This window comes from Halichoeres trimaculatus, unplaced genomic scaffold (assembly GCF_033239565.1).
Source record: "Halichoeres trimaculatus isolate MK-OKI-2021-1 unplaced genomic scaffold, fHalTri1.1 fHalTri1_scaffold_10, whole genome shotgun sequence".
Classification (NCBI taxonomy): Eukaryota; Metazoa; Chordata; class Actinopteri; order Labriformes; family Labridae; genus Halichoeres; species Halichoeres trimaculatus.
The window spans coordinates 27,683,636-27,710,171 of NW_027437187.1; the positions used below are offsets into that span (position 1 = coordinate 27,683,636).

General features: G+C 40.1%; 2 protein-coding genes and 1 long non-coding RNA gene across 4 annotated transcripts in view; 2 read left to right on the forward strand and 1 right to left on the reverse strand.

Annotated features, from left to right (window-relative positions):
• The window catches only part of LOC141796508 (uncharacterized), a 64,472-nt gene extending 52,015 nt beyond the window's left edge, over positions 1-12,457 (forward strand). Inside the window, exon 3 of the long non-coding RNA XR_012598893.1 lies at positions 12,256-12,457. This is a non-coding gene — a long non-coding RNA (uncharacterized LOC141796508). The remainder of the gene's footprint in view (positions 1-12,255) is intronic.
• On the reverse strand, positions 9,497-12,568 carry lmo2 (LIM domain only 2 (rhombotin-like 1)). The gene is made up of 3 exons (XM_074677672.1): positions 12,428-12,568; positions 11,442-11,657; positions 9,497-10,505 (listed from the first exon to the last, which is right to left on the reverse strand). The coding sequence occupies exons 1-3, from the start codon at positions 12,466-12,468 to the stop codon at positions 10,277-10,279; spliced, it is 486 nt and encodes a 161-aa protein (XP_074533773.1). The 5' UTR covers positions 12,469-12,568; the 3' UTR covers positions 9,497-10,276.
• Positions 12,569-17,821: 5,253 nt separating this feature from the next.
• On the forward strand, positions 17,822-25,490 carry caprin1b (cell cycle associated protein 1b). Of its 2 annotated transcripts, none has more exons than XM_074678449.1 (18): positions 17,822-17,981; positions 18,890-19,054; positions 19,166-19,228; positions 19,318-19,404; positions 19,502-19,740; positions 19,852-19,934; positions 21,838-22,008; positions 22,113-22,165; positions 22,260-22,343; positions 22,761-22,934; positions 23,006-23,114; positions 23,201-23,262; positions 23,350-23,442; positions 23,565-23,708; positions 24,007-24,160; positions 24,252-24,431; positions 24,785-24,891; positions 24,979-25,490. In XM_074678449.1, the coding sequence occupies exons 2-18, from the start codon at positions 18,890-18,892 to the stop codon at positions 25,063-25,065; spliced, it is 2,055 nt and encodes a 684-aa protein (XP_074534550.1). In that variant the 5' UTR covers positions 17,822-17,981; the 3' UTR covers positions 25,066-25,490. The 2 variants fall into 2 exon arrangements, with proteins under 2 accessions (XP_074534550.1, XP_074534551.1); XM_074678450.1 differs by having other exon boundaries at positions 24,255-24,431.
• Positions 25,491-26,536: the final 1,046 nt, after the last annotated feature.

Consider the following 26,536-nt stretch of genomic DNA (forward strand, 5'->3'; position numbering starts at 1 on the left):
GGTCTGGCATGTTGACTCAGGAGTAAATCTCCTTGGACCTCTCAGAAGGCTGCCATTAGAGTTTAATCACCCTGTAATCCTGGACACTCTGAGGCTGAGAGGGCGGACTGATGAGCGGCGTGCAGCGCGCAAACTGTGAGCATTCCAGAAGCTGCAATCAGCTCTGTGGACGGATGAGTGGTATCCAACGATGAGGATACAAAACAAGCCCGGAGAAAGTAATCATACCCTCCTCTTTACACGTTCCATGCTTCCTTTTTATTAAAAACTTTCTCCTGCCTGTGTTTGAACAATTGCTTTGTGAAGCCCTTATTATACTTGTAAATGATACTCGAGTGTGTTATTCTTCTCTCTAGTTCGACTTTATTACCTCCAATTTTCTCAAGGTCCTCACAAAGTGTTCCCAATGCCTCAACAAGCACGACTCTTACTTTTCATTATTCACTGCTTATTTTTAGACAAAAGGCCCATTGTCTGTGAGAGCAAAAAAGCAGAGCAGCAGTGAATTGTTTCAGGGACATTTGCATAATGCTGAGTGACTGAGTCCCTATTTTAAGCTGAATTCTTTCCAGACATCAGTGTTAGAGCTACCAGAGACAAGAGAGGAGAGCAAGTGTAGAGAGAAAGGGACTATCAAAGGAGAGGAACTGAGCTTTCATGTTAGGACACTTTGATTGTGTTACAGATTGGTTCCAGGTGAGGCAACTTTAAAAAGAGAAGAGAAGCCAAGGGAAGAGAGAAAGTCGTAACTAAGGATGGCATTGGCAGGATTGAGGCATTATGGGAGATTTAGAACAGCAGGTGGAGGGAATAGATGAGGCTCAAACATTCTGTTCTGTGGTGGGTGGCTTCGAGAGCTTGGGAAACTTTCTTTATTCAGTTGTAGAAAAAGTTTTCTCAGATAAGAGCTGACAGTGTAAAACAAGTAGGTTTACACAACACTACTTGAAGGTACAGTGAGGAGTTTTACCTTCTTTGAAATAGTGTCACTCTTAAACTAAAACTTCTTTCTTGATCTGTGTAGTATAAGGAGATTAAAATTCTTTTACTGAATTTTAGCCTATGTTCAGGTCAGATTTTCCACTTAAAAAGTTGAGTCAGTGTGCAGATCTCACCAAAACCGGCCATGTTTAGAGATGCTTCTTTGAAGTTTGACAATGAGAAATAAGATAGCAATCAGGAGAAGTTCTTTTGAGGTGGTTTTCTTTGTAAATAACGTTTGAAACTAATTGAAAATATCTGTTGTTCAGGAATTAAACTTACTAACTTTTAAACTTGCACTTTGTATTTCACATCTTCTACCTTTCATGTTTTGTACTTTGCACTCTGGCAACACCATTTCTTATCTTATTCACACAACCTTACAGCACTGAACTATAGTGCTAATGTTAAATGCAGTCTGCACCCAAAATGCATTACAACTTTTGTCCAAAGGGGGCACAGCTCCAAATTCAAGTTCCTCATGGTGACTTTAAATACAGTTTAAAGTATGTTTTCATTAAGATTTTTTCCTCTGAGTGCAACTTTTACTTAGATAAAAGGATTTGACATCTGTAGATTCTTATATTTAAATCAGTTACTAAAGCTTCATTTCACTTCTGACGAGTCTGACCTGTAATTTTTTAGAAGTTCTTTGTCTACCTCAAATTTTCTCAGAGGATGGTGACTTTGTTGAACTCTTTCTTTCCTCGTTAAACCCCCAAAAAAGTGAAACCAGTTGAATGCAAGTTCATCATTTTTTTGATGATCTTGTTCTTATGAATTTGAACCAGCTTATCACAAAGTAAATTTACATTTACAGAAAACTTGACCCAAGTCCATAAGGCTTTCTTTGCACAGTCCCAGACACACAACTAAGCAATAATAGTCAGGACGCAAAGCAGTGAAAAAATGCCCTTGTGGTCTGATCAGTTATCGAGTTGGCTGCAAAAAAGTACATTTTACAACAATAGGATCAATTGCTTGTGTAATAGAAAACTCTGCACAAATTAATGTAGCTACCCTGAGTGCAAAGCCCTCTACATTTTCACTTGAGGGGAAACTGGATGCAGATTTTTTTTAAATTGTTGTGGACCAAGATTTCCCTTTTTAAGCCCAAAAAGTCACAAAATTCTTTGAATATTTAATCTTAAAACCCTGCAATTAATTTTTCAGCCCTGAAGTTCTTCACAATCTCTCTATCTGAAGTCCACCATCTTCCCAGCCTGCTTCCATCCCTCCACTGGCTTCATGCAATGATTGGAAGCAGGCATTGTGTGGGAAGTCCAATTAGAAACGGGAAATTGCTCTGAGCTCTGTGCTGTGTAGCCAAACTTTGCCGCATGGTCACTTACCTGCACATCTGCACTGGTTTTGCAAAAAGCAGTAGCCACCTTTTTCCAGCACCTTAATTGGAGTTTCCATTGCTGATTGCCTGAAAAGAGAGGTGTATTGCCACGGTCTGCTTCCTGGTAATGGTCTCTGGCTTTCCACTGATGTCTGATGAGAAGGAGGTGGGAGTCAGGTTTAGATTTATGCCAGGAAGTCTTTTTTTGGTTCATCTAAATAAAGCAGGTTGAAAAGCTGAAGAGTTCCCTGAGACGTGTGGTGCAAAATGTCACCTACTGTCACCTAAAGAAAGTGTTTCTGAAGTTTCGTTAACATGAGCGTGTAAATTCTTCCTAAAAAAAAGGACCTTCTGAATGTAAAGACATCACAGGAAACAGTCACTTATCTGAAAAAGCAAAAGTGTTCACAGAAAACAAGATCAATCACAAACGTCATGTAGGACTCTTAGTTATGAGAACCATTTTTCTACTTTTCTGGACAGTTTTTATAATGATCATCTCCGTCTCACTCTGTTCATTGCAGAAAAAACTTCACTTCTGACCTGTTGTACCACATCCACTCACTCACTTTCATGCTGAACCCTAGAGAATGTTTTCATGTGTCATGTTGGTTAATTTTCCCGTCTATTCATCCGTGAAAGCACAAGGAGTCGGTGGTTTTGGAGTTATAAAGCATGGAACATGAGTGTACTTTCTAATCCATATTGTGTGGTCTTTGCATGCAGCTCCATTTATAACTGTGCAATAATGTAAGTCAGTGTGAGAGAATAATGGTTCACCTAACACCTCGCCCATCCCTTAAGGGCAGCGCTTTCTCTCCAGGATGTTTGATGCGGGTCGTGGGATAAAGCCTCTTGTGCAATATGGGCTTGGTTCATCAGAAGCCAGAAACACAGCTCAACATATGGGGAACATTTTGGGAGAAGAAAAATGACTTTTAGCCAAAAAAACATATTTGTGGGGAAAAAAAGAACTAGAAGGTGTATTGGCTCCAAACCGATTTACTGCACTTGCATCACATATTGTTTTTCCCTATCAAAGAATTTCAGCAATGATAAGGATGATAAATGATAAACTCAATGAGAAATCCAAATTTAAAACAACGGTCTTGCTTTTAAAGAAAAGAAAATCAGAAACCTCCAGCTGTTTAGCATAGCTTAGCTATACAGCTAAACAGTAAGGAAGTAAAGATAAGGCAGTCAAAAACAATTTCCCGTTTTATAATTTTCTGTGCAGATATCGGATAGTAATATCAGAGTTTAAGAGCTACTGATTTGATTCTTTTGGATGAAGCCAGGTTCTCTGGTTTACCTCTTTTCAGTCTTTCTGCTTTGCTAACTAAGCTAACTAACTGCTCTTGCCGTTGGCAGAAATAAATCTATCTTTCATGACATGAAAAATTTAAATGTGTATTTAAAGTCAAGCAGATTTACAATACCATCCTTATTTATAGTGAAAAATCAAGCTACAGCTCACCCCTTGTTATCATGACTATAAACAGTCATTTGGAGGAATGAAAACTGTATTTTTCTCTTTTCAAAATCTGTCAAATTTCCCTTCACCCAGTTTTGAAATAGTAAGTTTTCTCTTATGCTCTGTGTTTGCTGGCCATGTAAGCTTATCTGCTGTTTTTCTTTTCTTTTTTTTTAAATAAATTTTTGATAAGCACAAGCTAGCTTCTCTTCATTTTTAGTGTGAGTTAAGCTAGCTAACTGACTGGTAGCCTCATTGAATGGATATTTAACTCTTGATTTAGAGCGGACTATGTTCATTTGTTGTAAAAAAAAAAAAAAAAATAGCTACAACTCAGAGCTAGTTAGCTTAACTAGGCATAAGATCTGTAAATATCTTGAGGTAATGGCAATCATCAAATTCTTTTCAATAAGTTTTGAATTAGGAATTTTTCCCATTTGTACTCATGTATGTATGGTGATTTTAATTACTGAGCTGCTTTCTTTTTTTAAGAAAAAAAAAACTCCATAAAGAAGTGGAAGCTAGCTGTTTTTTCTGCTTTCTGTCTGAGCCAAGCTAAGCTAACTTTTCTGGTAGCCATACATTAACTCTACTGATATTATTCAACTCTTGGTTAGTACAGGGATGAGTTTATCCTGCAGTACATGAAACATGTAAGAGTACTCTTTTTTTGTACTGAAACCACAATTTAGTAACACTCCAATAAATTAGCAGGCTAGCTTAGCTTAGCAAAAAAAAAGCTCTGTTAACAGTCATCGTGTGGCTTAACTTTGAAAATTAGTATAAAACTTCTAGCCAATCACTTTTTAATTGGAAATCTGCATTTTTACACTTGAGTCTATTGTTTAAAATTTTAAGAGCTGCTGATATTTATTTACTTTTGACCAGGGCCAAGCTAGCAGTCTGCCTCCCCCTTTCAATCTTTATACGCAACAAAGCTAACTGACTGCTGTGGCAGCCTCATTAAAGATGTGCAATTTGAATTGATCTCCTTATTTAAATATCAATAAAAACAGGACTAGAACTATTTCTCATGTATGAATTTGTGAAGTGGTTTTTGGAGCTGTCATCTTTTCCACTTTTTCCTTTTCTCCCCCTTGGCCAACTACAAACAGTAAAATACTGCATGAAGATTTTTCATGGGAGTGGCTCTTTCTTTTTTGCTTTTCTGCTATGCAACAGTCCTTAAATACGTAGAATCCATCATATTGCACTTCCATACACATGGCCAAGTGGACAGTGTAAGAGAACACTACATAAAAGTCTGAAATACAAAGACCCTTGCAGGGAGTGAGAAGCTAGATAAGATATGAAAGGTAGATACAAATATGTGTGAGATTGTGTGGGGTAGGAAAACAGAAGGAGAACAGTGGACGTGGAGGAAGCTCAGTGCTGGAGTTTGTCTTGGGCCCCAGAGGTCCTCTACCTAATAAATCCTCAGCACATATTTAATCCAGTCAGTGGACATGCTCAGGGAGAGTAAGAGGATGCACGCTTATTACTCACCTATCCAACTCTTTGTGTAGGAGCAACCCCCACTCCTCAAACTACACCCCCCACCTCACCCACACACCCTGTCCTCCATGCAGACTGCAGGCGCTCCGACTATCAGAGCATCGGAGCAGGAATGTGACTCCTGACAGGCACATCTCTCAGGACCACAGGCTGAATATGTTCCCAATTAACTGCATCTGATAAAGTGTGAGTGCAAGTGAAACCCAAGGCAAGCATGATCAATAGCACTTGACTCATTGTGTCATATGGCTTTGACATTGACAGGCTGCACTGTGATTAATCACTGTGGTGCTGCAGATAATTGTCTGACCACATCTTCCTTTGAAGGTGTCGTTGAACTCTCGCTGTCATGTCTGTCTCTAAAAAGGCTCGTCACTTTCAATTGAGCTCTAATTAATCTTTTCTCAAACTGGCATCCAGATTTCCCTTAAACTGTCCATCACTTATTTACTACACACACATGCACTTGATGTGTTTTTTTTTGCCCTGTGCATCCTCCTGAGATCCTCTACCTGGACCAGAACTGCCATCTGCTGTCCAGGGTGCAAACTGCATCAGCTTTATGCCGATGTGTGGTTGTTGTTTCAGTTTGATAGAAACAAGCTGCTAGCCACTGCGGTTACATCCCCTGAAAGTCTCCTTGGTTTTTCCATGCACACACAGCTGGATGTTTTTAAGGTTTTTACCCGTACGAGACGGCTGTGACATGGGCACTAGAGATGAAACAGGCCTGCTTCGGCACACAAACACAGCACTACACTCGCGGCCTTGTGTACAGCTGCTGGGGATGACACAAGAGGCACAGGGCTTTATTGAGTCCTGCTGAAGCTGCTGTGAGAGGCAGGCAGGGTGGTGCTCTGGCAAAGCTCAGCCTGCAGGGCAACCAACACAGAGAGCTGGGCCGATGGAATACAGGCCGCTTGGATGATGCTGAGGGACTCTGCAGGCCGATGAGTAGTGTGTGAATGTGGTGTGGTGAAACCTTGACTACCCTGAGCTGTAGATTTCTTACTTTCAGTGAGCTCCCTTTAAGAAGAGAGCTTCAGTCTAACTGGACACCACCCTTCTTTTAAAACTGGGGGCTCTGCTGAACTGCTCCAAAAGCCCAACATTGATCCATCCGCTTGAAACTTAATTTATTTCTCTATTTGTACGAGAGTCGCTCAGACATCATTTTGTACCTAGCTAACTGAGCATGATGCCTCATTTCTGTTAAAGTATGGCTGTGCTGAAAGCTGTTATTTTGTAGATCATTTTATAACTTAGCTATTAATTTAAACTACAGCTGAGGCTCTTGTGTTAAAAACTTTGCAAGAATCTGGTCGTAAACCCAAGAGTTGGAAAATTTCAAAACATCCGGATGATTCAGGCGATGTAAAAAGTGCCCAAATCAAATTTCATCTGGTTTTCCATCATAGGATTTTAAATGTCTAAAACATATTTTATGCCATGCCATCTGAAAGAAATTGCTCACAAAACCAGCACAAGGCCTCAGAATGATATTAACGGGATCAGCAGAGTCATCAGAACTCTTCTTGTCAGGATAGTGAATGTCAGGGGGAATTTTCATGTTAACCAATTGAGTAAATTTTGAGATATCTTGCAAATAAAGGGCAACTTTGATCATCCATTAAGAGATTTCTTTCACTGGGTACATCCATATCAAATATGATATCTAAAGAATTCATATGAAAGTTGCTAAGATCTGTGACTGGAATTAAAAAATGCCAGCCTGTCAAAGTCTGTCAACCATTAAGTTTGGTTTTCAGGTTAGATGGGAAACAGTCGCGTTAACAGACCTCAAACAACTTTTTCACTTTTGCACTTTTTTAAAGTAGTCCTACTGTGAATGTTCTGGGTTTTTCCTTACAAGAAGATATTTGTTCATGACTCTAATTCATCTTTGTGACTTGTATTCACGAGTTGGTTGGTCTGCGATGTCTATTTGAAGACAAAATTATTGGCATGTCCTCATTTATAAAGCAATCCTCAATTTGCTCCCCTCGTATTTACGTGAGAAACGTGGAACTTGCAGTCTTTGCTCTGTCTCTCATTTACAAGACCTATTTTTGCTATCTTGTTTATGCCTAACAACCTTAACAATACGCACCACAGGAAATACGCCATGAATTGCTTTTGGGTTTTTTTGTTGCGAGACATTTTGATATAAATTGTTATAAAATGAGAGAGAAAAAATATATCCAGAAGAAAAAGAAGTGATATTTGCATTTCTAATCAGGATGTTTACACCCAGTTTACACAAGTTATCAGATCTCCAACACCAAACCATAAAACAAAAACAAAAACAAAGGATGTAGACGACAGAGCTGCTGCCAACTCCTTAAACCCTTCTTCTGCTGACATATGTTTATCAGCTTATATCTTGTGCCTAGTGTCAGATACAGAGCTGTTTTCTTGCCAAGGACCACCATGTGGTAGATTTTTTCATCACAGTGATTCCTCAGATGTTGCTTAATGTCACACTGAAGATCTTCAGTCTGCACAGCATCCTTCTGCACGCCCTAACCATAGATTCCCATCTCTAATGTGGGAATACTTGTTAGAATCCCCTTGAGTCTCTCTTTCAGCGACAGCATCATCTCAGCTTGGGTGGGTTTTAACTTGTTGTGTTCCTAAATTCCTCAATCTTTGTCAGAAAAAAAAAACTGCTGTCAGGGTGTGACATCATCCTGGAGCTTCTGTGTTTCCACTTTTAACGTCCTCCTCATGGAGATTATTTCATGCTGATACTGTTAATCACTTTTTTAGCGCCTGTCAGGCTGTTTAACTCTGTGGTCAGGCGCCTTCGCTCTCAACCTCACACACGAGAGCAGCTCATGGATTCAATTATTGCTGTTTAGCCTGTAAAGATAACTGAGGATGGCAGGAGGTGGTGGGATGGCACTGCAGAAGCACGCTCTGTGGCTGCTTCAGAGTGAGCTGACGGATGGCAGACAAGAAGAAGAGAGAAGACACTGAAGCCCACCAGCTTTGAAGAAGTCAGAGGGAGCAGATGTACGTGAACATCATGACTTCATTAACGCCAGTTTCTTCTGTTTCTTTTGGTTGTATCCTCTCTTTGCTCTGCTAACAAGAGGATCACTGTGAGATGGACTGAATCCCCAAAAGATTTGAAACAATTATATTCAGCAGCTCACTGAGTAAAACCCCTGACGCCTGCCCCACTAAGCTGATAGTGGTTAGTATTTCTTTGCTTATAGTGACCTCCTGTGGGAGGAAAAAGAACTAAATCCACTGGTACAAAACTGACAAAAATACTTGAGCATAATGATCTCATCTGTTATACTGTTGAACTAAACCATACATTTATTATTCTTAAAGCACAAATATGAAAATGTCATACATAGTAATCCTCTGTGTTAGGTTTAGGGTTAGCCTAACCCTTACCCTAACGGGAAACATTTTGATTTACAGGAATTAGCAAAAACCGTGCTTTATCCAAAGGCAATCTACAGCACCTTTCTGCCATTAGTGCAAAAAGAAATGCTTGTGTGCTTCTTTACCAAGCCTGAAGCAATGTCCCTTTTATTTCAAGGTGGTTGTAGAGATTTTCACCATGTTGGATTGAGGCCAGAGTGTCACCTCCACATTTCTTCCATGTTTTTCACTGATTTATGTGAGACTAACATGACACCTTACTTCCATACTTACCTCTTTTCTCTGCTGGCCACTCAAAAATAAAATATTTAAGTTATCACTGCTGAACAGGGGTTAACTATTCATTATCAGGGGCTGATATTTGGCATTTTGCAGATGATCTGTGTTGTCAATTTATTTTACCAGTGGCTGATAAAATGTGCTTATCTAAAAAGTGCGCTACATTAGCTCTGCTGCTGCTGATTGTACTTAGGTCTGATATTACTCACCACTTTCTTGCCCAACGTACTGCCAATGGCACAATTGGATAGTTTTCCAAGAGAGACTCATCCCCTTAAGTTATACAACTGATTAAACACCAGTTTCACAGGCCTTTTATACAACTCCCTAAAACCAATAAGGTGACCCCTTTGCTTGAGTAAACTAAGAACACACAACTTGTGTTTTGTAGCTGTGTAAAATATTTCTCTTGTTTATATTTTTCAAAAGAAGACATGAAAACGATCATTGATCTAAATTTCAATTTATTCAAACAAGTATTAAAAAAAAACATTTCAAGGTTTATTTCCACATCTCCAAAGTCAGTGAATTAGTATTGCATGAATTCCCTCAAACACTAGAGGGCGCCACCAGTTCAACCTGGTGATACAGTACAATCATACAGATTGGGACTTACTGACATGGATATTTCACTGAACTAATGATCTGAAATCAAGCAATAATTCATTTTACTGCCCTGTTATTTCTTTCCTATTAAATCAAACTTGATTTCATGCAGGGCTTTTCTTGTGAGAACTTAGCTTTTATTTTTATCATTTTACCATCTTTAAAAATCTTTCATTTTGTGCAGTGCACAAGCTAAACATGCAAGTATTCATCTGTGATGAATAAAATAATCAAGCTGTCCTTTAATAAATCAATTTCTGTTGCTTAAAACAAAACAAAAAAAATCCCATATTAAATTCTGACTGAATTGATTTGTGGAATTTTCCAGACCAGGCTGAAATGGTGCATCACTGTTTTACTACAAGAATCCTGACAAAGATTTAGTATCAGTTTATTGAAAACCTCCATAATCCCAGTGTATTTAACAAATCATTATTGCATGTTTAAAGTTGTTTTTTGCATTTATGAAGCCTCTGATGAAAAGCTTTCTGTTATTGCTGGTGCAGTCCTCATTTGTCTTCATTCAGCAAGCAGTGCAGGGATTTAGCCTCTCTTCATTGCAAATGACCTCACATCAAACTCAGATGCAGGTCAAGTCTTGTCAGTCACATAGGAAGGTCTGTAAAAGGTAAGAAGGCAGAGGAACACTGCTTGGTGCTGAACTTTGAGACTTCCTGCTAGACCATGCTGCTGCTGCTGTTGAGTTTGGTCCACTCAAAGATGTCCTGCTCACACACAATGTCTGAGTTGATGAGGAGGTAGCGGTCACCCACACAGAAGTGTTTCTGGCAGGCTGCACACTTGAAGCACTCCAGATGGTAAACCTTGTCCCGCACACGCATAGTCATCTCGAATGCCCGAATCCTCTTCTCACAGGATGCACAGAGACCGTCCTGACCGAACAGCCTGCATAGGATAGCAGATATAAACATTATCCTGAGTGAAGAATGGTAAATTTTGGGTATGTTTTTTAACAACTGAAGTGATTTCCATCTCTAAACTATTGATTCATTGTGTGAGCTGCAGCTAAATGGAAACCCACAGCAGGTGAGCTGTGAGAAAAAACAAAAACAGCTAAAACTTTGTGTTTTGACCCATTGATGTCTTTTTTCACCAGTTTGTGACATACTAGGTCAGGTTTTGATTCAGCTGAGATTACCTTTGTATCCCACCTATACCCATTGATGCATATGCTACACATACCAAAGCCTGTGTCAAATGCACTATATCCCAATATATTGGTCAGAGGGTGAAATTATTATATCTATATGTATCATATATAACTTATTCATTACTATTGTGTGTCTTAAATTTAAATGTGAAATCTTCACTCAATTTCACATCTGTAAGAAAGTAAAAAGACACAAAAACATTATTTAAAGTAATTGTAAATAAATCCAGGCAGTAAGGGGTTAATCAAATATTTTCCCATATTTTTTGCCTTTATAATTTGACAAATAAAAATAGCACAATAAGCATGACACAAAGTTCCTGAGTTACAGCAGGAATTAAATGACATTTTTAGGACCAAATCTATTAATCAACATAACAAATGTCTTTAAGTTTTTGAAACAAAGCCTATTTATAAGACCGGGCTTTAACACATGATGCCTTGAGGCCTGAGAAAATTTTATTAGCATTTGTTCCTTTTCCTGGAAGACATTTCTTTCTTTATTGACAAACTGTATAAATATTTCACATTTGATAGGAATAGTATAATAACTAACAGAACATAGACGTATATTTTAATCACTCTGACTGTTATCACACTAAGTTCTCCTTGTGATAACACCAATAAAAAGACCACAAAATAAAGTTCTGTTATCACTACATCACACCAACCTGAGGTAGTCTCTCCGGCATAATTTTCTTCCCAGTTTGTAATAGAGCCTACGGCCCACCTCCCCGAGCCGACAGCCACACAAGTCACAGCTCAGACAGTCCTCGTGCCAGTACTGCTCAATGGCCTTTAGGAAGAACCTGTCACCGATGCTCTGCTGACACCCACCACATGTCAGCAGAGATGGAGGCATCTGCAAGACCTCATCCACCGGCTCCCTTTAAGTATAAATGAAACAAGTCAGAAAAGTCAAATAATCACAGAATAATCTGTGCTTTAAAAAAGACAAGTTAAAGAGAGGATTGAGGACACTAAATGGAGCACAACCACCAAGCCAATGCTAATTCAGGAATCCCTTAATTTTTCTTTTTTTTTAAGTGTTATTATTTTTAGTAGTATTACAGCCTGTTAATTCCGCACCTATCTCTACCAACTATCCACAACAACAACAATAACAATATAAGTGACATAGTTTAAATCTAGACACCTGCAGCTTTCTTTGTCATTTCATAATTTGAAAGTAATTAGGCTTTTGTTTTTTCTTTGTTCTCGGTCTCCAAGTTTAGCCTGCCATCTCTGTTATAGTTTTGTAATTAGGCTATTGTGGTTTCAGCAATAATTGGATGCACAGCTTGACTTAGCCCCAAATAGCTGTTGGGTTTTAATAGAAAAGAAAAGCTTAATACTGTACAGAGACGTATACCCCAAATAATACAGACAGTAGAAAGCAAAATAATTGGAATTTCACCTTATAGTGTAACTTTAGAATAAAAAAATATTTGTTGTAATAATCCTTTTTTCATTTTTACACTGCAGGTGGGCACGAAATTAATATTTCTTGCCAACAGCAGAGACCCCTGACCCCATGCCCTCACGCATGATAGTTCACCTACTGCAATAAAAGTGCGTCATTTAAGGTCTTTTAAACGTATTCAACATATTATTATTATAGTTATTAACATTGTTACATGTTGTGTATGTAACTTACTCGTTAGCTTCCAGTGTTTTTCTCTCAATAGTGGATGTCATCTCAAAAATCTAATAACCAGCCGTCTCCAGATGAAAGATGTCACAGTCGCATCCAGATCAGCGGCTACCTGTGAAGCTGCCTGCGGGAACCCTGGAGCTTAAAGCCGCCGCTGCACCTGCTCCCACAGCCACCGAGGCGCCGCTTACACTCGGATTTGAGCTTTTAGTGTGTCGTACTGACAGGCACCAGAGTCTTGTGGAAATGGCCGCAAGACAAGAAAATATCGCTCTAAGCAGCTAAGCGATGATGGAGGACGCTGTCATCATTTCCTGAGGCAATAACCCGCCGTGACACCTCCATGTCTGTCAAGTATGCTCTATCTTCATCAAGCCACCCTGAAGAACCGTTTGTAAAATCAACCAACGGCTAACCGAGAAAACAGGCAGTTACTCCGTGTCCGCGTGCGGGTTTGTGTGAGTGAGAGGGCAGCTCACGCGCTCCTGTCCGTTATTGTGCAGCAGCAGCAGCAGCAGCAGCACGAGCAGCGGCGCTTAAATACATCGGGCCCCCTCTGCCTCTCTGCTTTCGTTTCCCTCTTCCTGCTCACGACTGTTTGACAATGGGGGGAAATGGGTCTTAAAGCGACAGCTAAACATGGCTCAGGCGGCTCACTGAGGCGTGCAGGCAGGTCGTGACTGGGACTAATGACTCCATTATATGTGAGCTTTGTTTCGGGAGAATTTACAGGGCAGAAGATAAGGGAAAACGTGATATCATTACCATAGACCTTGTGATTTTCTCTGCTTCCTAAGTACTTAATGTAAACTTAAAGAAGTGTATAAAAACAGTTACACAAAAAACTTCTGGAGCTAGTTCTTTATTTTTTTTTGAGCACAGGAATGATATGACTACACTATTCACTTTTGAGGTCAATCAACTAACTTTTATTAATGTTTTACCTTTCATACAAATAAAATTCAGTTCAGAGTGCTTATTGATTGCCAGTAAAAAGTATATAAAATAAGAATAGGAAAACATTATTTTAGAATTGAGTCTAGTAGAATACATAGTAGATGCACAATGTAGCCTATCTGTAAGTGATGTGTCAGGAACTGTAGTGAAAATTTAAGTCCATTTACTACTTCAGTTCAGTTTTGAGACACTTTTTATATAAATTCAATTGTTAAGAGTTTTGCCTCCTTTCCGCAAAAAATTCAGATGGAATTTATTTTTTCTTCTGCAAACTACTTTCATTAACAAACAAAATAATCTTACAAAATAAATTCTGTAGCCTATAATGGCTGTATTATTGTTAATCAAATGCCCTCAGTGTTTCAGTTGTGTGAGTGATTAAACCTACTTTGTGCAAAACTCTGATAAGATTTACATCAGACTCTATTGAATTTGATTGAAGAACAGGAAAGACATTCACATTTGAAAACTTTTAATTTCCATCTTAGTGTTCTAAAAACTGTGCTATGAGCTTGCACTGCAAAGTACTTCTTGAGAGTACACCTTTTCAAAAATACATTTTCAAAACAATCACGACTAATGATTGCCTCGCTTTTTGATAAGCCTTAAAATCTGCATAAGTAAAGTTCTAACAAATGTTTAGCACAATCACCTCTTTCTTTTGTATAACACATGTTAAAGGATTATACTTATTGATTCCTCAACACATGAGAGGCATTTCTTTGTTGCATTTGGTTGAGTAAATGAAGATTTGAAATACTTATTTTCAGTGTTGAGTAATCACAACACAATAAAAATCATTTTATATATTTCTGTGTTTTTTTTTAAGAAGTGACCGCAACTTTAAACAAATGTATTTGAGCAGAAGGCTCAAAATGTCTGTAAATATCAAAAAAGTAGTAAAAGAAAAACAGGAAACACTCTTATTCTGACTGTTGGTTCTCAAGTCACTAAGTTATTACCTTTTAAAACCAGTGAACATAATGAGTAGCTAATATCCCAAAGGAGGTGTCTCATAAAGTTGTGATAACGGATGCAATGACATTCTTACATTGTTGGTGTCCTTGCACTCTTTCCCTTTCAAACCTGAGCCGCTGCAGGCCCTTCCTCTTATCAGCTGCCAGAGCCTGAGGTCTGCCTGCAAGAGGGAGGGACACACACAGCAGTTGGACTGGGCAGAGAGATAAAGCACACTGACTCCAGCAGCTTCACTCAGTTCCTCAGACCACTGCAACCAAAGAAGGATTGCAGTTAAACTATAAATTCAGGCTAGATGTGTCCCTAGGCTGGTTGGACAGTGCAGGCTTGTTGGATGAACACAAGGCAGAGATGGCCGGGGGGCGGGGTGAACATGGCGCTGTGTGGTGCCAGTTGTACAGCAAGCAGAGCAGCCTGACAGAGATAAAACTCTAAACTGCATGTCCTTGGTAGAAAACATCTTGAAGGGACTTTTTTTTGTCCATGTTGATTTTAAAATCAGATAACCAGTCAACATGGTCTCTGCAATGACTTCTTTTGTCTTTACACATATCAGCATACTGAGTTTTTTTTCAGTCTTATTTTTATATAATAGTTATATCATAATAGATAATATAATCAGTTTGATCCTTTGCTGACCTTTTCTTTGATTTTTTTTTCCTTTTCTGTAAACCAAAATTAAGTGTTTTGAGTTTCAGTTGCTTTTAAGTCATCGTGAACAACTGAAATTACATGGCTATGGTTGGTTGATGTCTCAACCCTCCAAAATGTCACTGCAGGGCTAAGGAGCAAATTTATAGCCGATCAGAAACAGTAGAACAGGAAGTCAGCTCTGATATGACCTCAGAGTCATCCTCTCCTTCCTGTAGAGTTGACAGAGACAGCCCAGAGGATGTGCAACGGGCATGCAAGGCAGAGACAAAGCTTTCCTGGAGGTTGCTGAACACTATATTCACTTCCTACACATAATAGCACAGGGTTAATGGCCTCACAGATAGACAGGTTGATTCCAGATGGTTCAGCATGATAAAAGTACTGATGCTTCAAACAGAATATAAAACAGTACTTTAATGTCTTATGGTGAAACTTTTATCTGTGACTTCTGCCATTCTAAAGTTCACTACAAGAAAGAAAACTGGAAAAACCATGTCTCTTTTTTATTCTATGAAACATACTAGGTACAGTTAGGTCTCAAATGTTCTTGTACAGGCTATAATGGATTTTTTTTCCATCCTGGGTCAAATTTGGGTAGCAAACAGTTAAGAATGTAGTCAGCCTTATGGGAAATGGTGTCACTTATGTCCAGCTTCCTGTTTTGCTGGTTTGGTACTGAGAGGTATGTGGAGTTGAGCGCAGTGTGGAGTTAAAGGACTCCTGGAAAGAAAACCATCCCCTGAAAGGAACAATAAAAGTGTGCTAAATATCTAGCATTCCTTCATCATTCAGAAAATCAGATAATCTGTGGGTAAAAAACATTTCATCATTTTTTAAAACGTTAAAGATTTCCTGTTGAATTTACACTCCAAAAGGTGGTCGCACAACATTCATAAAACATACAACAGGCCTGCGGACTCTTTTCTCTAAACAAGAGGACCCTGGATATGTTGTTGGCTCCTTGATAGCGTGGACTCTGGATCAGCAAAAGAAAAGCTGACCACTTCCTGCCCTATCTAAAGCCATGTGATGGTTGGCTGCTGTTTGAAAGCTGCTTTAACTAACCCACAGGTTCCAATGGCAACTTTTTAAACAATACATTGTTACAGCATAAGTACAAATTTAATTAACAGCAGGGTTCATTCCAAATTCGAACTCTGAAGGGTTAAGGTCAGAGGTTAAAAGAGAACCACCCTCTCTCCTCTTCTAACCACGGTGCCCAATGTTGTTGTTTCATTGAAACTCAGCAGGCTGCGGAAATGACTCTGATGTTGAAAGGGAGCTTCACTCACCATGGGAATCCTCCTGTAATCAGCGTTATCCCTAAAAGAAAACACTCAGTGGAACAGTGCAATCAAAAACTCATGCAGCCATGTTAACTGCTTCCTGTATTTAGCAAAACAAGAGAAAGTTGGTTTCATACTCCTCCTGTCAGTTTTGTTCTCCTTAAACTTGGTGTAATGCTTAAAAATGACTTCAAAACTTAAAAGCAAAAAAGCTTGTTCAAACATTATTGGGAAACATAAAAACTTGAATTTTCAGATTATTAAACAATTTTTGTTCTGTTGCTTTTTTCTTTCTTTCTCTCTCTCTCTCTCTCTCTCTCTCTCTCTCTCTCTCTTATTTTTACATTTAATCATTGTTTGCCTTTTTATTTTCATGAAATTGTAGTTCATCCATAAAAGTTGAAGCACTTCTAATAAAATCAACCCTCTCCTAGTAGCTGAACTTTCACTGTTGTTGCCGTATGAGCTACTGAATTTTACCGCCACCTACTGTGCAATTTAGAAACTTGGACTGGGTTGAAGCAGCAGTTGGTGATCTGGATGGAGCCTGTCTTGCTCCACTGGTGTCAGTATTTTACATTGTTGATATAGAAATAATTATTGATACGTGACAACACTTTTTTTCATTTGCGCAAGACACAATGCTTTGTAGTTATTACATGAAAAACTCAAGACCGTTTAAACTTTCACTTTCATTTTACCTATACAGCCTCAGTAAAGTTACAGCTTTTGCGCCAGTCGAAAATGTAAAATGTTACATTACTTTCATCATTTTTAATCAATAAGACACATGACTTTTTTTCATTTAACAAGCCAAAAGTTTCCTTGTGTGTGTTTCTGGCTTCTGAATTTAGAATTAACTTTGACTTAGACCACAAAATTACACTAAAATTGTAAAGAGGTGATTATATACAAAGTTTACTTAATGTCAAACTGAAACAATGGAGATTTGTCGAATGACAGTCATGCAAAACTGTTAAAATTACAGTTTCTGCGTTCAAAGTTGACTCAAAGCTGAAAAAAAAAAGCCAAAATGTGTTATCTTGATTTGTGTTTTGTAGAGACATACTTTGTGTGCGTGTTGGAGAAATGGGCAAGTTTTGGAAGCCTGTGTCAGCCAGGAAAAACAATTGGGGAACTTGCCCTAATAAAAAAAATGTTTTGTTATTTCCCATATTATCAAAATATATGAATATATTGTTTTATTTTTTTACCTTGTTGAAACGGTCTGTCATTGCTTTTGGACGGCTGTTTTTATTACACTGGATAGCCTAATCAAAGCTAATGATTGTGCAAATTTTCTGCCAAGAGGCTGTAGGTAAAATTGCCTGATCGAAAGTAACTACTTTATGCTGGCTAATAAAAGCCAGATGTTTTTAATCTTTAAAATGCACAATATTACTTAAGCTGTCAATGCAAAGTCTTGAAATTAATCAAAAAATGCCGAGTCTGGTTTTTATTTTTGTTTTAATGTGAAACAGGCTTATCTGCGCCAGCTAAAAACGGACCTTCGCGTTTATAAAGAGTTTCTCCGTCTTTCGAACCGTCTCAGTTGTCGGTGAGGCCGGCGGGGCGGATCCCACACTAGAGTCAAAGAGAATATAAACCAACACAACAACAATAACAACTTGGCCGTTTCGTACATATCGCTTGAAAGCTCCCCTGTGGATTAAAACTTCAAGGTGGGTGAATCAGGGTTCGTGCTCTGCCGGCTGAGGGGCTCCCGGCCGGCTGATGGCTGGTTAGCACGCGTCGCTGTAGCTACCGCAGCGCGTGAAGATGCTAAGTCTGTGCTAACGGTTGTGCGGCCAAGGCCATTTTACCGAACCTCTGAGGTAACACCGGCTAACTGACCGCACTGGTGGGGGGACAGAGGGCCCCGGAATAGGCAGCCAAAGAAACAGACATACAGCCCATGTTATATGGGAAACATGTTAAGAGCCATAAGGTCCACAGAAGTCTTTTAGGTTAAACAGTTTGGACTTCAGTTAGCTGATTGCTATGATGGACTAGTTTAGGGACACAGGCATACAACTTCTCTCGGACGGCCTCCTTTTGTTACGAAGCTGTTCTCAGCTGATACATATGTGTATGTATATCGTTACAGACTTGGTTAAATACATGTTTACTCACTGATTTGTTCGGTCACAGACACGAATCCTTTCTGGGTTTGAACTTCAGGTCAAGCGATTTGTCTGCCCGTTTGGAATTCTGTCAGCTGCTACGGACTGTAGAAGTATCTTTTACCGTGTGTGGTATTAATAACTGGTTTGTACACAGAAGCCCAACGTTATTATCATCATGTCATCATTGTCAGATAATCGAGCTAAGGGGAGGTTCGGCCATCAGACCCATCTATATCCATCTGGATGTAGATGGATCATCTGGTGTTTCTGTGATGATAAGAATAAATGATAAGAATCAAGTGGCCGATCTAACTGGAAATATTTAGTAAGTTGAGAAAAATGAAAGCAAACGTCAACCACCCAGCATTGATGCTTTCCAGTAACTCAGATTTATGTTGTTTTTGATGTTGATAAATCCTCTTGCTTATGACAAATTTCAAATCTTTGTATTGATTCGTTTCCAGATGCCCTCAGTGATGAATGCAAATGGGACAATGCAGTCCGTCAGCCCAGATTTGGGATCCGCTCCAGGGTCAATGGGTAATTTCTCACTCTGTGGACAGTCTGAAGTCTTGAAACAAGTGCTGGGCGTCATCGACAAGAAGGTCCGCAACATGGAGAAGAAAAAAGTGAGTTCTGGAGACTGACATTTTGTTCTGTCTGGATAGGTATATGCTGATAAATCTGTGTGGTACAAGAAAGAAAAAGACCTCAATTGTCTGTTTATTTTCTTATTTTAGAGTAAACTGGATGATTATCAAGTGAGGAAGGACAGTGGGGAGCGCCTCAATCAGGACCAGCTGGTGGGTACACTTGAACCTTTGTCTTTTTGAATATTTGACATGACAATGTATATTCTAACAACAGATATGTCTCTTTCCTACATCATTAGGAGGCCCTCTCCAAGTACCAGGAAATCACGCATCACTTGGAATTTGCTCGAGAGTTGCACAAAACATTTATTGGAATGGGACAAGATGTAAGGTCCACCTCCTCTTTCTTTTCTCTCTCAGTGATGCTTAACTGTTCAACTTAAAACAATGTGGTCAACCTTTTTTTTCCTGTATAACTTACAGATCCAAAAAGTGGTGAAGAAATCTGCGCGGCGGGAGCAGCTACAGCGAGAGGAGGCAGAGCAGAGGAGGCTGAAGACGGTCCTCGAGCTGCAGTTCCTCTTGGACCGACTGGGAGAGGAGACTGTGCGGCAGGACCTGAAACAGGGAGTTGGCGGCTCACCGCTGCTGACAGATGCAGACCTCACAGCTTTTGATGAGTTCTACAAGTTAGTGGGCCCTGATCGTGACCAAAACATCAGGTTGGTCTCAGGCAGTGAAATTTATTTGAGTAAATCTCAAAAGCAAGGAAGTTTCCTTGGCTTCTTTACCTATTAACAAGTGAATTTGTCAACTTTTGTCATTACTTGCAGGTTGGCTGACCAGTATGAAGAAGCATCTGTGCATCTATGGGACCTGCTGGAAGGGAAGGAAAAGGCTGTGGTTGGAACAACATGTAAGTCAGATTAATTTAAAAGGTTACATGGGTCCAAAGCAGGCGAGCTTTGTATTTAGGGGATGATTTGATGTCTAATTATTGTCATCACAATCAGGGATGTTGATTTGCTCCTCTGTTTTGTAAATTATAGTTTTTTTCCTGATTTTGCACTCCTTTTGAGTTTGTTTACGTGGAGTGTGGAGAATAATTATACATGTGTACGCCAGCACAGGAAAACTGCTGAGATATTTTTTGCCTGATGACAGTGGATCAAATGTGAGTTGATTGGTTTAGAAAGGATCTGTTTTATCAGTCAGTTTTGGCTTGTATTGCGTGCCACATTTTCTTCCTTTTGGACAGGTGCCTAGAAAAGAAACATCCTAACTTGTTTTAAGCTTTCGTCATTCAATTCGTGTAAAAATCCAGTTACAAGTTCCAGACTTGCCGTAATTTAAAGCAAAGTTTTGATTCAGGAGAAACTGGCTTTATTTATGTGCCCAGCTGGTGGTGAAAATTGTTGGCAGGACATTTAGTCAGATGGATGGTGACACAGCAGTCATCAACAGGCTTTTTATTGTTTTGAAGTCGGCCATGATTAATGTCTCACATACTTTTGACTGACCCAAAAGCACTGTAGATAAAGACAGCTAGAGCTCCAAACAGACATTGCTCTGTGCTGTGTTGCGAGCCATTAATCAGTCTTAATATGTTAATGTAGCATGTGCATTGTATTGTGTTAATGCAGCATGTGTGCAGTGCTCTGATGTGAATAATCAGGGCTTGGGGATATTGGCGTACTGCATTCTCAGCGATCTGGCCTCAGGACTCGCACTGCTGCATTCTGCTCGGGGGTGAGCACTGTGGGCTTATCCTGACTCAGCAGCGGGGCAGGGTGCCAGTGGCTCTGTCGTCTGTGGTTCCACTGGTCAGATCGTTGGAGCCACGCTATGATACTGGTGGTGGTGACCCAGTTCCCTCTAATGACACCAGCAAACCACCTCGCCTGACTTGAAAGGCCTTACCAGGAGATTCGAGGTGATACTTGCTCAGGCAGTGGCAGACTTCTACCCCAGGGCTACTAAGTCAGGAAAGGAAATGACTTTGATCTGCTCTGCGTGAAGAGCCAGAAGTGGAAATGCCTGTGCAAGCTTGAAGGCTCTTCTAGAGAGAATCACATGTTGACACACTGTTGGCTTAGAAGCATATTTGCAATGTTATGTCTATATGAACACTTGGCCTCTTCGTACTCATTAGTTCAGACTATAAGTTTGTAACAAGTTATTATTCACTTTTTCAGTTGGGATGTTGTAATGCCGCACAGAACAGGAGCTTTATTACCTCGCTGCAGCAAAAACAACTCTGAGACTGACAGATGTCGATTTAATGGAGACCTCCTGTTAGTCAGCAGGAAGCCTGAGCGAGGAGAGAGATAGGTCACGAAAATAGGCTTGATGATGAAACGCTCTTGTGATGGACAGCACCTGTTATATAGGAAGGGTTTCTGTATTCACTCTGATTGACATCTTGTGGTACAAAGACGTTAATATGTCACGACTAATACGCCCACTGCAGTATTTATTGCACATTACCTCCCAGACTTTCCTGCTACATTAATATCAGATGTTTTCAGATTAAGCCACTCTTATCAAACAATAAACTAGTGTAAGTGTTTGCTTTGTCTTTCCTTGGATACCAGAAGAGTTCTGTATAGCAATGACAAATGTAAGCTGATAAAACAGTGTCAGGCAGAGTGGTATACAGCAGGTCTGAAGTGTTTCAAACTTCCTTTATCACAACTCACAAGCTTGTTGTAGCCCTGTAGTCAAATCAGTCAGTTTGCTCCAAAGAGGAAGCTCTGATTGTTATGTAATATGATTCAGCTTCATTTTCCAGTAACTCTCTTTATCTTCCTCACTTCTAGACAGGGCACTAAGAGAGACTTTGGACCAGATTCTGCTGAGTGGGTACTTTGACCGGGTTCCATCCCACCAGAACGGTGTGTGTGAGGCGGAGGAGGAAGAGGAGGAGGAAGAGCAGGCAGCAGCGGCAGTAGCTGAATCGTCAGAAGCAGAAGAGCAGACTGTTGATCCAGGTCCTGACTTTTCTTTGATATCTTGCTGTACCAATGCTATTGTTGTAAGATCCTGATGTCATAAAGTCAGCGCTGCATTTTCTGAAACGCTCATCTCTCCACAGAAACTGAAATAATTGAGGAGTTCATAGAGCCAATTGCGGTTGAAACAACAGAGGTGAGATTAATTTCCCCTCTTCCAGTACAGTCTTGAAGCTGACATCATAAACACAGTTTGCATTGTGCTGATACTTTTTTTTTCTCTCCATCAGTTTGTAAACAGACAGTTCATTCCAGACGGCGCTTACAGCGGCAGTGAGAAGGAGCAGGGGGATGAGTGGACCTCAGAAACAGAGGTAAGGGATCAAAGAAAACAGGAAGTTGTTATTCCTGCATATTAGTCACATTATGACAATTCCTTTTTATCTGTCTGGTAAATCTCTTATTGTTCTCAGTGTTTCAGTAAAAGAATATCATAGTGAAAGCAAACATGTCTGCTCAGATGTTGACATTTTAAAGCTAAGAAATTCAGGGGGAAATGTGCAGAAAGTCGCTCTTGTTTCTATCAGTATGGCTGCTTTTAAAGGCATCAAAGGTCTGGTCTGTAAATGTCCCACCATCACCAGAAAAACTGGACATATCATTTGTAGCAATCAAAGTCCAAAAGAGACTGAACCTCTGAAGTTTGAAGGGTCAAAATCAGCAAATCATCCTGTAGTCCTGTTTGTATTTGCAGGTTTGAGTTACAAGTTCTACTGTCTGTCCACTTTTAGGCTATCAGTGCGATGCAGCAGCAGCCGCCCGTGCAGCCTGCAGCCTCCCCTGTTGCCCTGGAGACCCACCCCATGAGCTTAACGTCCCCTGCACCACCTTCTGACCCCATGGCCAGGAAGCAGGTGGTGCAGGACTTGATGGCACAGATGCAGGGAACGTATAACTTCATGCAGGTGAGGACTTGGTGCTTTGAGCTGTTTACTGCAGACGTTTAGCTCGGCGCTCATCACTCCTCTGTTCTCAGGACTCCATGCTGGAGTTTGACGGACAGCCCATTGATCCAGCCATCGTCTCAGCCCAGCCCATGAAACCCACTCAGAACATGGACTTACCACAGATGGTGTGTCCTTCAGGTATGTCTGCCCAGAGATAGTCTCTACTCTGATTCTCATGTGTGTGTGAAAATGATTCTCAGCTTGATTTTATTGTCAAATCTTAGTTCACCCAGAGTCCCGACTATCACAACCCAACACTGTTCCTGTCCAACCTGAGCCCACACAAGTGAGTATCCAATCCTGAGCTGGGAATACTGACTGAAGATGCCCTGATAGAAATGAAACGTTTTATTCTTTTCCTGTTTGTTTTCAGGTTCCTATCGTCTCACCAACTCCGCCCCCCATGTTTCAGACCTCACACACGCCAGATCCTCGACCTCCAACAGAATCCATCGACCCCATTCAGGTTAACTAAGCTCTGAGAAGTCTTTTTTTGTCATGGAGAATATTGTCATTATTCTCATTCACTCTGCAGCATCAGATGTTGCATTTTTCAACATCAATAGCGTTCTCTCCTCCTTTCACCAGACCTCTATGTCCTTGTCGTCGGAGCAGCCTCCACCCTCAGCTCTCCCACCTGCCGCACAAACACAGGTTTTCCAGCCTGTTTCCAAAGCTCCTCACAGCGGCGGCATCAATGTCAACGCAGCACCATTCCAGTCGATGCAGACAGTAAGCTGACCCGGGCACACAGAACACTTGCCATGTCATCGTTTTTTCATCTTACTTGAAAGACGCAACTCTGTGCCTTCTGCAGAATGACACAGCCGGTTTAGTCTCAATCCTCATGTGATTGAACTTCTATAAAAAGTATTTTAACAGTTCTTCAGTTTCCTCTCATCATAATGCAGCTGAAAACATTTGTAGCTTTATCCAGGAAATAGTGAGTAATGGACTTTACTCCTAATGAGCCTGTGACCTTTCCTCTGCTTTTGGCTTCACAACAATGCGTCCCTTGTTCTACCCTCAGGTGTTCAACCTCAACGCTCCGGTCCCGCCAGCGAGTGAGACAGAGGCTTTGAACCAAGCCAGCCAATACCAGAACAGCTACAACCAAGCCTTCAGCAGCCAGTCGCAGCATCCTGTGGAGCAGACAGAGATGCAGTCAGATCAACTGCAGTCTGGTGGGCAGAATATTTGTGCTGTCTCATTATTCACTGACATTTACGTTTTATCCTCAACTAAATATTGATTTGCATGTTTCTTTTTCATTAGTAGTTGGTGCCTTTCATTCCCAAGACCAGTCAGGAGGCCATCCACAGCCTTCCCCGCAGGGCTCAGGCTTCGGTCGGCAGCCTCAGTCATTCTACAACAGCAGGGGCATGTCTCGTGGTGGACCTCGCAACGCCAGAGGGATGATCAATGGCTACAGAGGATCAGCGAATGGATTCAGAGGTCAGCTCATGGCGTACAGCAAACAGTGAAGCTGTTGCTTTCAGCCTCAGCAAGCAAAAACCCCATAGAGTAAACCATTACTGGCTTTAAGTGCTGGGTAAAATAAGTGCTGGTTGTTGTTGAGTCATGCATTACATGTCAGTCATGGTATAGCATCACTTAGTCAGAGAAGAACCTTCACAAAGGGAAATAAATTTGAAATTGAAATAAAACTGTTTTTTTTTCTTCTTTTGGGGTTATATGAGTGTTAAATTTTCAAAAGACTTGAAGACTTTTCACAAAAATGAGAGACAAAGCTCGTTTCATTGATAATTTCAAGAGGAATTTAAAGTCATTTGCCTCCCCTCTGTCAGGTGGCTACGATGGTTATCGCCCTCCTTTTGCCAACACCCAAAACTCTGGTTATGGACCAACCCAGTTCAGTACACCTCGGGACTACTCAAATGGGAATTATCAGAGGGTAAGACTGCCTCATTAATGCGTTATATCTTCTTTGTTGTCTGTTGGAGGTTCTAAATATTTTTTGTCCTCTCCTCTCTTCTCAAAGGATGGTTACCAACAGAACTACAAGCGCGGGGCAGGTCAAGGATCTAGAGGAGTGTCGAGAGGCAACACTCAGGCGATACGATCCTGAAAAAGCCTTTCTCTTAATGACTGTGACTGACTAACTTGCACCACACTGAAAAATTCAAAATTCAAGAATGCATTTGCCCCAGCTCACTCATGTTTCTTTCTCTCTGTTCCTCATCAGTGGTCCCTGTCTTTAAATCAAAGTAATGCCTGCTTTGATATTTGAAACTAAATCATTTTAATTTGAAAACGCAAGCGAAGCTGTAAATCTAATCATCGGTTTACATGAGCAATGTGTGACAATATTCCTGTAAACTTGAAAGATTTCATAAGTTATTTTTTGTATAAAAAAAATGCACCTGCCACTGCTGGTCCAATCCTTGGGAGTTTGATGCCCCTCTCAGTTCTTTTCTGTCATTTTGGTTCAAGAAAGGATTTTATGTTCAAAGAGCTCCCGTTTTCTTGTTTGTAAATTGATGTTGCTTCAAGAGTTTCAATAAAGTTGTGTTGCATACTCATGCTTCTCTTGCCTCTGTTTTTCCATACAGTTTTTTGTAATCCTTGAATACACTGATGAAAACAAACTTTATAAATATGACCCCATTTACTCTGAACAAATTAAAAAGCTAAGTATACATTTACATTTACACCATGTCATGGTGCAGGATATCACAGTGGGTGGCAAAGTGTCAAATAAGGACAACTCTGCTCAGTTAATGCTCTTCATCAACAACAATGGCAGCAGGTGCCCCTGTCACTCTGCTTGTCAGACTAAATATTATTCTCGAAACTGCCCAGTTGTTTAGTTTTAAAGTTTACCTGATGGCACATTCTTCTTGTGGACAAATCTACGAACCAAAAATATTGTTTGAAAAAAAAAGGAATAGATTTTATAATCTTGATCTTTTTCGTGTTTGCTGGGTACTTGTGTTTTGGCACAGACATGGGCAATGCGGGAATTTTTTCCCCTGAGTTTAAGCTTGCAGGTTGCACCACATAAGCGATCTCTTGCTGTTCACGCTAGTCCCCGAAATGTGTGAACCAACGCATATCGAAAACTATTCACTGCAGAATCAGAAGTCCAATAGACCACAAACAACTTTTAATAAATACCATCTTTGAATTAAATAGATACTTTAATTTTCTGAGGGAAATTAGGTTGTTATAGCTGCTTGAAAACACATCTTCAGGAAAACAAACAAGAAAAAAAAACTCCAAAATTTTATGCCAGACATTATTTGATTTTTATTTACTGTAAGGAGAGACGCAATGTCTCTGGTATTCTTTGTTTGGACCCCCGTTTGCTACAGTCTGTGGTTCGCTCCCGCAAAGTGGTTGCCAGTCTTCCTATAGGGTCCTCATATACGAAACAAAAATAAGACAAACTGTTTTGAATAATTTAGGAACTATAAAATCAAAATACCTGAGAAGTCATGTATGTAAAGAAAAAAAAAGAAGAAAAAGAAAAGAAAGAAAATATTTAATTAGCTATGTGTCATTACCATTACAGTTGCCTGGTAATACTAAAAACGTTG